Genomic DNA, 12,086 nt, shown 5'->3' with positions numbered 1-12,086 from the left:
CTTCAATGAATGTCAAGATAACAATGGCTGCTTTTCCATCCAAAAATAAAACTAGTTTGCAATTAGAAATAGTCAATTTCTCGATAATTTCACAAAATATATATTTGCCGCCGCATTCAATATGACGTCATTAACAGCTGATTGGCTAGTTTGGTAGTGACGTCGAACGAGCTATGTTTGTGCTGCAGTGGTCGAGCGAGCGAAAATGAGACAATCGGAGCAATATGGGAGAACGAAAGCACATATAATTTAAGGGAGAAAGAAGATAACTAATACAATTTTTAAAAATCGTTACAAAATATTCGACGAGGTGCATATTCTGCCGCGTATAGTCCATGACGAAATTCTCGACAATTAAAATGAGAATTGTCGCATATTACATCACGAATTTCACATCAAAGTTTGTGATTCGCGATGTCCCTTCAGGGCCACCATATGGTTTGCAATTGTTGTGCTACATATCACGGTTAGCGTGTGCTCCTCAACTTTTACATTGTGTATGGGTATTATAACGTATCCGCTGAAGTGAAACTTTTTTTTCAGTTAATTTTGCGCTAGGTTACGGTTTAGCGAAAAGTTACATTAGGGACTTTAAGATTGAGTGGACGAGAACACGACGAATGCCGACTGATCATGCGTGTCAACGTACTTAGCTGCCCATGTTGACTACAATTAGAAATCTTTTAGATTGCACTCGACGATATACATGCATGCAGGAAGTAACACTATGAACATCACGGACAAAGAAAGAAGACAAAATATACAGTTCCTCATTCTACCCTCAACAAAAGAACATCCCATCACTGCTATTATGTGAAAATGTGTAGAACAGGTGAATATGCATGTGACACCTGTTCCACACATTTTTACATAATAGCAGGGAAGGGATGTTCCTTTGTCTACCTGAGGAACTGTATATTTTATGCGCACGCGGCATACTAGTACCTTGAGCATGTAAAGGCGCTATATGTATTTATGTATGTACTAGATTAAGGAGAATCAAGGTTGACGCATTCTCGATCGCCGACTGAGACGACGTAACGCATGCGCAGTGCCTTAACATGACGTCACACGTTGCAGTCAAAGCTGTCGACGTGCAAATCTAAAAGTCCCTACTTTAGCAGCTTCACAACCGTGCCATTTCTTGTATTGGCCCTCGGTGGCAAGCTGGGGCAAATCCGTACAGAGGCTACTTGGAGATTGTACGGAAATCGTGCAATTTCAGTGCAGTAGCCGTGCAGTCTCCGCAGCCTTCGCTCGAAAATCGTACGCAGCACGTGCAGCTTTCGATGCGGAGGCTGCTGAGACTGCACGGCTACTGCACTGAAATGACACGATTTCCGCACAATCACCGCACGGGTGTCGCGCGGAGGTCTCAAACTGATCGTGCAGCAAACGTACGATTTTTTGGTGAACATGGGGGTAAACAAACGCTCATAAACGGCACGGCGGCTGCACGGTCACTGCGACTTCTCCGCGCAACCTCTGCCCGAACGCTGTACGTGCTCCATACGATATCTGTGCGGAAGTGCGAAGGCTGCGGAGACTACACGGCTACTGCACTGAAATTGCACGGTTTCCGTACAATCTACAAGCAGCCTCTGTACGGATTTGCCTCGGCCTTTCATTTGTATCACTGACAGAATAAAGTAATCGGTGTGATATTAATATCACACATCATTTATATGTCCTCGTTCACTATTGAATCCGAATTTAAAGAAGTTTTATGCATTTTCTTTAATGTTTATGAACATTTTAGATTGATATACATATTTTTTAAAGGAAACCGCGGGTATTACAAGTGTTCGATATTCTACGTTTTACATCATCGATGCCCAAAGGAAATACCAAATATGTGATCGTCTGGACATCATCATTGAGGCCAGAGACAGCACAAATAAATCAAAAGTAAATGGAGGAGATTATATTCGGGTCAGGATCTACAATAATGACTTTAAAGCCGGTGCTTCTACCGATGGAGAAGTTGTTTATCTTGGAGATGGCAATTACAAGGTTCGTAAACAACAAAATGGCTAGTCAACTCTTTTTTCAAATTTCTTCTCTATTACATATTCTACTTACACCCTCATTACTGTTCTACAAGTAAAGACATTCAAATCCCATTTCTTTTAAAGTTGTGGGCTGGTAACTTTTTTTTCCCTTTTTTGACCACGACAGTCTATTCTGGATATTCCATTATTTTTAACAAGCAAACTAAATGTCAAGACATAACTTGCTTTCAAATTTTGACTGTATACAAACCGTGAACTACATCAAATTTGTTATTACAATTTCATTTCATGTCGCACTCTTTAATCCTTCTCTGGATTTTCGCAAAAAGATATTTAACATTATACACATTATTTCAATTTTTCGCATTTGTTACTTGAATTATAATTTAATTTCAAGCCCCAATCAAACCACACTAGTGTTCACTTCGTTCTCGAAAATGTAGCCAAACGGGCTCAAACTGTTTGCGAACGGAATGAACGTAGTAGCAACTTTTTAAGATCTTTTTAAGAACTTCATGGACAGACTCGGACTGGCTTGGACGTGAAGGGTGCTCTAGAACTTTGATCCTGTTCAAACTTTTACCGGTCCTGCAATTCGACGAGGTGACAACGTACTTAAAACGAGATGGACGTACTACAAATGGAAATGCCGTACTTCGATCCTCCTAGGAACGTGTTACAACGTGACATGGTGGAGCATCAATTAGCGGTAGTATAATTGAACGGAAATAAGGTTGTATAGCCCTCGAGCCCTTACGGGATTTCACACGAACTGTATGGCGCGTTCGAACGCACTAAGAGCAAAATGAGGACGAGTTGAACTGTCTCTGAACGGGGTGGTTAGGTTATAAACTGGTTAGAACAAGTTGCGAACTAGTAATAATGATTTGGACATATTGGGAACGAAGTAGAATTAGTTGATAACTAGTTTAAACTGACAACGGACGGGCTAGGACTGCTTGGAAATGGCAAATTTACCCGATATGAACTTGATATGAACTTGATATGAACTTGATTTGAACTGACTGTGGAACGAGGAAAGACGAGTTGGACATAGTGTGGACTGTGTATGAACGAACTAGGATCGTATTAAAGACATTACTTACACATTCTACCCCGACCACAACCCGTTTTACGATCTTCTAGGACGGTTCCAAAACGTAGTGAGAACTTGTGTGGTGTGATGGGGGATTATACTACTGCTAATTGATGCTCGACCAGGTCACGTTGAAACACGTTCGTAGTAGGATCGAAGTACACTAATGATTAGTATGGTTCATTAATTGTTTGTTTGTTGTTGTTGTTGCTCCTTTTTTCATTATTCATTTCAATTATCGACTATTACTATATTAATAATCTCGCTGAAATTGTCATCCCTTGCTTCCTGTCTCCCACGTGGATGTAATTTGTTTTCTTCTTGTATTATCTCTTTTCATGTGGTCTTTGTGGCGGTGTTTTTTTTTTTTTTTTGGGGGGGGGGGGATTGGGCTATTTAAGTTTTCGGTTTAATGCAATTTTAAACTGTATCATGACATGTTTTGTTAACTATATCAATATACTTTATTCTTGATAATTATCGTTCGTTATCAGATTATCGAAATGTGGTATTTTCCCCTTTTCTTTTTTAAAACAAATGAAGAAAAGATGTTGACAAAAGTATTTTTTGCATCCGAATATTAAATTCCAGAAGAGACATGCAGTAGTATGTTAATTTTGGCCATTTCTGGTTATTACAATTTTTACTTTCGCACTCAATTATCTATGTTACACAATAATTTTTAAATTGTGATCAATTGCAATCACAATTGAGAATGATCTGATTTGTTTGGATTATAATCAAGAACATTTTAATTGATTTGAAATGAATTTACACTCTATTTAGGCGTCTTTCACTTTACGATGGGTCGGAAAATCCTTCGTCCGAGTAATTCTTGTCCATCCAGCCGAGGCCGTGAATGTATTGAGACGAGCTCGCGATACTTGTCCAACGAGATATGGCTACAGTGGACGATTCACAGGGAAGATTGGGAAAAAATCTGTCGTAGAAGACACACTGTGTAATGTAATTCCTCCCGTACCCAATGTAAGTAGAGAATATCGAATTTCTTTTTAAATTCATGTATATTTTGTCTAGCTATGGTCACAACTCAGAGCGGTGACCGACCGATTTATAGCCTGCTCGGTCTCCGCTGGAATTTAGGCATCGCCCAACAATTTTTGGAGAAGTCGAGCAGGCTGTAGAGCCCCAACGATGCTTGGGAGGCGCCCTGTGAATTTCCCGTCGGTCGCCGGTCGATGTTAGGTCAAAACTGGGCAAAATCGGGGAGCTTCTCAGGGGGGCGTCCCGGCAGTGACCGATTGATGATCCGTCGACTACCGAGCTGTCCCTCACCGCGGCCACCGGCTAATTTCCAAGTGACAACCGGGCGGCGACCGCTCGGCAGCTCTCGACCTAGCGGCTTCGATTTTTGACCTTAATCGCTCGACGGCGAACGCTCGATTAGGTCGTTGCCCGAACGGCGACCGCCCGGGCACCGAGCGTATTTTGGGCGACAAGTAAAAAGTGAGCAGGCGCCACCGATTTTAAGTACGAATGGGTTAACATTAACAGAAACACAATCTTCATGATATACTATAGCATGTGCGTAAATCCTTACGTAATACCTATTGTTCAGGGGGGATGAATAAATAGATCATCCCCCCCCCCCCTGAACAATAGGTATTACGTAAGGATTTACGCCCATGTACTGTAGGGTAATTCACTGAAAATGGACTATTTATCCATGTTTTTTTTTATAAATCCAGAGGAAATGTTTAGAGTTCCGCAAAGTTCCGCTTAAGTTTTAATACCACCATTTTTTGTGACGTCTAAGCTTTAAGTTGATACCAAATTTGGCTGCCCGACCTTGCCCTTGTTATGCTTGTGCCGATTTCCCTTGCCACACTGCCCCCAAAATGTTTGTTTTTTTTGGTCCGCGGCTGAATCATGAAGGATTCGCGGTCATAAATCACGGCTCATTGGAGGCGCGTGACACTTGTTCTGACACCGCGGACCAAAATAATCACATTTTCGGTGCCTTTTTGGTTTCCTTTCTTCAAATTGTTTTTAATCACTCATGCGTGAAATATGCATCATATGAGTTGCATCAAATGAAAAAGGGGGATCTAAGCTTTACAGATATGTGTCATTTATTAATTATAATTGTGATTAAGTTATGATAAAACATCGAAAATTATCGGTTTCGTTTTTTTCTGGGACGCACTGTATATTTGATTATAAATGCAGAATTAGTAAGTAAAGTCGTTTTGTGGTAACGGTTGTTTTTTCCCTTCCTTATCTTTCCGTTCTCTCTACCTCCATCTCCTCTCCCCTCCTTCCCATCAAACAGGCAACCATATGTGATTTAACAAGACATGCGATAGCAGAGCCGTGGTTCTGTACAGCGCCAACCAAGACCAATTTGACTTGTTCAGACTTTGCTTGGACTTGTGCCAACAAGAAATTCTCAGCGGCTCTTTTCAAACCTGCTATGACAAAACAAGAGCAGACATTGTTTAAGGGGTAAGCATGCATGTTAACTCAGGGGGAGGGAAAGGGGTATACATACAAAAATTTTGAGGCTTCGGTGTCAAAATGTCAGTGATAAAACCGGTGGAGGTAAAGATGCTAGTGGTCAGAATTCCAGCACTCAAAATGTCGAAGGTAAAAATGCCAGAGCTAAAAATATCAGAGTTTGAAAATAAGAGAGGTAAATATGAAAAAGATTAAAATATAAAGTGTATAACTTTCACGAGATGAAAATGCCAGGGGTAAAAATGCCAGGGATAAAAATGCCAGAGGTTAGTATGTCGGGTTCTCCTTAAAATAAATTGTGGGAGTGTCGTGGTAGAGTAGTTTAAGGCGCTTGACTGGAGATGCGAAGGTCGAGGGTTCGAATCCCGACACGGCACTAATATCCTTTGACAGGATATTAACCTGAACTTGCTACTCTCCACCCAGGTGTTAAATGGGTACCCAGTAGGATGCGGCCGTCATTGTTGATCAAACAGTTTTTGAGCGTCAAGTAACGCTTGGCTGGAATGCTCCCCTGGGGTGGAGATTGTGCACACAGTGTGCGCGGGCAAGCACTGAATCCAATGACCGGGTAATAGCATATTTGCAAAGCGCTTAGAGACATTTGTGATACGCGCTATATAAAAGCTAAATATTAGTATTATTATAAATAAGTCCCATCTTATTTTTTAAAAAAGTTCTAGTTGGTCCAACTCCAAGTAATCTGTACATTTTTTCACGCCGATATTGTCGTAATATATTTGTACATTCTTTACAGGCAAAAGCAACCTATACCAGTTCGAGGAATCAACTTTGTGACAGTGACTCAACAAGACAAAAGTGAGTGTAAACAATAAGTCAGACAGTCAGTCAGACAAAAAAAGAAGATATTTAGATAGGGCTCTGCTCTGTGGCGACCGTCACTGGTTATTTGCCTGTCTCATATTTGTGTATATTTGTCAATTTGTGGATCGTCTTCTTGTTATTCGTGGTTGTCTGACAGCATAATGGTGTTTGCACATTCAAGGATAATCATAGTTGTTTTCATTGGGGTTCTGGTGATATCTGTGGAAGTAGGACCATGACAAGTAATCGAGACCCGACCACACCCTACCAGTAGTCGAGCAGTTGAGAGAGTACAAATATATTGGCACTACCAAATCATGTAAATTGGATTGGTCAGAAAGTATCAACATTATTTAGAAGAAAGCATACCAGAGGCTTTATTTCCTTAGACAACTTAAGAAACTACAAATAGACAATACACTTCTTGTTCTGTTCTATAAACCAATCATTCAGTCTATCTTGACATTCAATCCTATTTATTACTTTGGTAATGGAACACGTGCTAGAATAAGGAAAATTGCTCAGCGCATCATCGGTTTGGAATTGCCCAGTTTAGAAAAGATATATGTTAATCGTACATTGCTGAAGGTAACACGTATAAGGGAGTTTACAGATAGCACATGGTACAAATGACCCCAAATATTTCAAAATTATGATTAAAATTTCAACCGATCAGGAATTCGCCTCTGCGTTCTCCGCACTAGGCGGGAGCGCTGTAGACGTTCATTTGTGCCGGATTCAACTCATATTTACAACAGAAGGGTAAAACCTAGAAAATTAATCTCAGTGTATAATTGTATTCGATGAAAACCCAATTAGCAACTCCATAACGTACCGTTCGCGTCTTATTTTTTCGTACCACGGCGAGCCCAGATTGAGCGCGCGAGTGAAACCTGCGGATGCGCACCTGCGAAGGACACCAGCGCATCCGCACATGGAATCCGGTAGGGTGGTCAATAGGGTGATAGTAATTATACAAATCAATCTTTCATCAACTCATCGTTAGCTCAATCGGTAAGGACAGCGTGTTACTCTTAGTACTTTGATACTTTGATAAAGTTGACCTGAGGGTTCAACTTCCAGTTTATAATTCAGTTTTTTTTTCCCTTTATAAATAGTGAGGCAAAGCAATAAATAATCAAAGTTTAATTGTTTGTGACCTCTTTGCATGGGTGTCGATCCCAGGGGATGGGGGGGGGGGGGATATATCCCCCAATAGTTCAGGTGGGGGGATGGCCTGTACAATCATCCCCCCCCCCCAATAATTCACCCTAAAACAAATTTAAAAAATTAAGAGAAAAATTAATGATAAAGAGCCCGATGAGAGTACTTAATGATTATTACTCGCAAGATGACTATCAATATACATATTTTGCTATCTCATTTTTATAATACATATATATATACGAAGTAAATGAGACAATCGTATATGAGACAAGAATAAATTGAATTCTCACTCATACGGCTTCATCAGGAATTGATGAATTTAGTGTTCAATCAACAGCATCATAGAGCTAAATGTTAAGCGCGAAGCGCAAAAGTAGCAATCTGCAATGCACATCAGACAATCCTGGACAGTGTAAACATAGATGAACTCTGTGACGATTTCGTGATGAGATCGGAGACAAGTAGAAAGATTTTCGGACATTAGTATGACTTATAATATAGTTCACTAGTTGTTATGTTGTTTCCGTTCACCCTTTTTAAAATTCACTTCATTGTATCTTTATTTATTTTTTTCCCTCATTTTATTTCCTGATATTTCCTAAAACATTTTTCATTTTTGAAGTAAGATTATTATGTCACAACTTATTTTTGTTTTATTGAAAAGCTGATGTAGGCCTATGTCACTGGCGAACTGGTAGGAGGGCTTGGGGGCGCTAGCCCCCCCCCCCCCCTCCCAATAAAATCCAACCATGACTTATTTTCAATTTCATACAAGTGAATTATAAATGTTCGTGATATCACATGGTTTTTAACAAAATTCGTTCTCCATTTCTGTTGCAAACTGACACATTCCCAAATAGCCAGGAAGAGCATATATTTTGTATAGTCACTAATGGGCCTAATTAGTGGCCGTTAACAATAACAGTAGTATACAATTCGTTTTCAGAAGTTATTGCGACAAGCACTGTCGGGAGATAACATGCTACCCACCACTCGGGCTGTGCATGAAAAGATTTGCGAACGAACGTTCCATACATACATCATGTGGGGAAACTGAATTCAGACAAGGATTCATAGAGAACAGTACAACGAATAGTCTTCTTTCTCTAATAATTTAGTGAAACGGCAAAGCTTCCGCACTTTGCGCGGGAGGGGGGCAACTGAATTTAGACTAGGATTAAGAGTTATAATTAAATGAAACGTCAAAGTACACGATACAACGAATCGTCTTCTTTTTATAATGATTTAATGAAACGTGAAAGCTTCCGCGCTACGCGTGATGGGCAAAAATGATTTCAGACGTGGATTAAGAGTAATCAAATGACAACGTCAAAGCTTTCGCGCTTCGCACGGGAGGGGAAAAACTGAATTCAGACAAGGACACGATACAACGAATCGTCTTTTTTTCTCTAATAATTTATTAAAACGTCAAAGCTTCCGCGCTTCGCGCGGGAGGGGGGGGGGGGGGAGGGAACTGAATTCAGACAAAGATTAAAAGTAGAGAATGGACATCGAATCGTCTTCTTTCTTGAATAATCTAATGAAACGTCAGAGCTTCCGCGCTACGCGCGGAGGAAAGGGAACTTGATTCAAACATTAAGGATTAAGAGTCGAGAATAGTACATGAAATCGCCTTCTTTTTTTAATAATTTAATGAATCGTCAGAACTTCCGCGCTTCGCGCGGAGGAGGGGGAACTTGATTCATACAAGGATTAAGAGTCGAGAATGGTACATCGAATCGTCTTCTTTCTTTAATAATCTACTTGAAATGCGTTCGCGATATCTATCCAGGCCGGATCAATGTGATAACTTACCAAATATATCAATTAGTAGACGGTTTCCAGGCAGAATTTGTATCATCACGTTTTAGTCAAAACATTTTCTCTCACATGATTGGTATTAGAGCTTCTATTTCTGTTGTTGAGAGGGGGTGTTTCCAAAAGTGGTTTATACCTTTAATCCTTAATTATAAAATAAAAGCAAGAAAACGGTGTTGCCATTTTGAGTTTGATCGGTTTCAACTTTTAATAGAAATTCATGAATATCTTTTTTTCCGAGTAAGGACGTGCTCGCTCGCTCGCACTACTCTGATCATAAGCTCATATTCACCGCAATATACATATAACTCATCCAATCCAAAAGTCATGAAGGATCAAAAATAAGGGAAGGAGAAACTTTAAAAGGACAGTTGGGTTCTGTTTTAAGACGGCAAATGCCTTTAAAGTGCATGGTTATTGCTCTTATTCTTATTTATAACATTTCTAGTGCCCTTTAAGGACCTAAATTGCTTTGAAGGTAATTTTAGAACCACGAGTTCTCACGGATAATTACGAGCAAGTTACGGGCATTTTGCGGCCTGTTTAATTGTTGTTACGAATAGTAACAAGTTAGTTACGAGTATTTATGTGTCCTTACGACTTAACAGCTGTTATACCTTTCCCCAAATCGAAAACAAAACGTAAGTATACACATATATTCGTAAGGTAATCGTAAATACATGTAACGTGCACGTAACTTCACGTAAAGTACTCGTCATTACTCGTAACAATCCGTAAAGCCATCGTAACACGACCCCTAATTATATCGTAAACAACACGTTAGTGCTCGAAATAATTTGTAAATAATTTTAAGAAATAGGCATTCAAAATCAAATGCCGATTATTTTGGTTTTTTTCTAGTCATTCAAATCGTAATTCGAATTAATTTTCATTTTTTCGAATTCGTTATTCACGTCACAAGCTCTTCAAATGATTCATCTATATTTAAATAAGGGGCATACGATATAATAAATGGCCATTCAATAATTTTTTTTGAAAAGCCAATTACTTCAGCTTTTCTTTAGTCATTCAAATCCATGAAAGGGCAAACATGTTTTAAATACATGAACATTATATTTAAGATGCATCGTCCAAGAAAAACTATTATGAACATGAGGAAAGTTAAATCAAGTGCGTAGTAAAGGAAAAGAAAGAAAACGAACCTGTGATTGTCAGTCATAAACATAAGAAAACATGAAAAAATTGTCATGCAATGGTATAAAGACACATACAAGTGGAGCTTCTCCGGGGGGTAATATTTCAGGGGGTAATTGTCCTTTGGGGTAGTTTTCTGGGGGGTAACTTTCCGGGTGTGATTGCCCAGGGGGTAATTGTCCTAAAACCGTTTGTATTGGCGTGTCTTTAAAAATATTCATGTTAAAAGATTAGTCATTAAAATTTTATCAAGCACCGTCTTAGAAGAAACAAATGAGATTAGGTAACAACTTCAAAATGAGAAGCTCCAAAAGTTGGGTAAACTTTTTTATACGCACAAAAGGGTAATGAGAAGCATTTTACGTTATTGTCGTTCATCCTATTCAATTTCTTCATGACATGTACGAATTACAAGTAAAGTAACTATGAATCTTATATCTTTCAGACATATCGAGTCCAGCTCATTGCTTTAACGAGAGGTTACCTCCGTGCGCCGTAGGTTCCCACAGTCTTTCTAACCCCATGGCAGCGGGCTACTTCTTCAAAGGGCACTGGTATTCCAACTACTGCCGTCTTCGTAACTTTGTAATCCCTAGTTCCTTGAAATGCCTCACCAATAAAACCCTGTATTTCCACGGGGACTCCACCTCGAGACAGTATTACGAATACATCGTGAAGACTCTAAAGAGTACCCTCAAACCAAATCCACCAACCTTGCAATCTAATTGGAAGGTTGGCCCTTCTCTGGCTGAAGACAAAGTAAACAACTTTACGGTTCACTATCGCCATCACGGATACCCGATCCGGAATAACTGGACGGATGCATCCGAAGTGAAGTACATTGAGGAAGCTCTTGATGAGTTAAAGGCGACACCAAATACAGTCTTCATGTTTACAATTTGGGCGCATCTAACCACCTTAAACATGAGTTTCTATGAGCATCGAGTGAGGAGGATAAAGGCCGCGGTGGAAAGATTGCATCGCCGAAGTCCCGAGACGCTTGTCGTCATCAAAAGCGCGAATACCCGTTCGCACGGGAGCGCGGGATCGTCTGTAACGGTAAGCGATTGGTACGCGCGAGAACTGGACATGAAGCTTCGGGAAATCTTCAAGAGCTACGATAAGAAAATTGGATTCATAGACCAGTGGTCGATGGTGGTAGGATTTTCGAATGTGGATGCCATTCATCCAGGCCAGGGAATTATATCTAGTGGAATGCGTACATTACTGTCACACATATGTCCAGAGGCCTAGATAGCGGAGGGGATGGGGGGGGGGGGGGGGGGGGGGGTTGCAGAGTACTAAAATTTCCTCCACCCCCCCCCCCCCCCCCCCATAACAAAAATCTATGTTCAAGGCCCCCTTGCAAGAATGAAATAAGAAAAAGTGGCTCTAATTATTTGAATTGCAAAGATTTTAATGTAGAAGCAGCTTTTTAGTGCACATACTTTCGACTCTTCAATATCAAGTTTCCTAGCTTGGTTGCTACACAGTAAAAGTTCTGTTTACATTCAATGTTTCCTTGGTCGCTCCGC

At 40.1% G+C, this 12,086-nt stretch overlaps 1 protein-coding gene across 1 annotated transcript; it reads left to right on the top strand.

Annotated features, from left to right (window-relative positions):
• The first annotated feature begins 1,416 nt into the window (after positions 1–1,416).
• On the top strand, positions 1,417–11,808 carry LOC105437810 (NXPE family member 3-like). The gene is made up of 6 exons (XM_011664865.2): positions 1,417–1,422; positions 1,783–2,013; positions 3,895–4,095; positions 5,402–5,574; positions 6,344–6,405; positions 10,997–11,808. Exons 1-6 carry the CDS (start codon positions 1,417–1,419, stop codon positions 11,803–11,805), a joined length of 1,482 nt encoding a protein of 493 aa, XP_011663167.2. The 3' UTR covers positions 11,806–11,808.
• Positions 11,809–12,086: the final 278 nt, after the last annotated feature.

This window comes from Strongylocentrotus purpuratus, unplaced genomic scaffold (assembly GCF_000002235.5).
Source record: "Strongylocentrotus purpuratus isolate Spur 01 unplaced genomic scaffold, Spur_5.0 spur5_scaffold_19, whole genome shotgun sequence".
NCBI lineage: Eukaryota > Metazoa > Echinodermata > Echinoidea > Camarodonta > Strongylocentrotidae > Strongylocentrotus > Strongylocentrotus purpuratus.
This window is presented reverse-complemented; position numbering and strand designations above follow the sequence as displayed.

Excerpts from the sequence above, each read along its gene's own strand:
- LOC105437810 (XM_011664865.2), top strand. Across the intron at positions 4,096-5,401 it reads TAATTCCTCCCGTACCCAAT|GCAACCATATGTGATTTAAC; the intron begins GTAAGTAGAGAA and ends CCCATCAAACAG. Across the intron at positions 6,406-10,996 it reads AGTGACTCAACAAGACAAAA|ACATATCGAGTCCAGCTCAT; the intron begins GTGAGTGTAAAC and ends TATATCTTTCAG.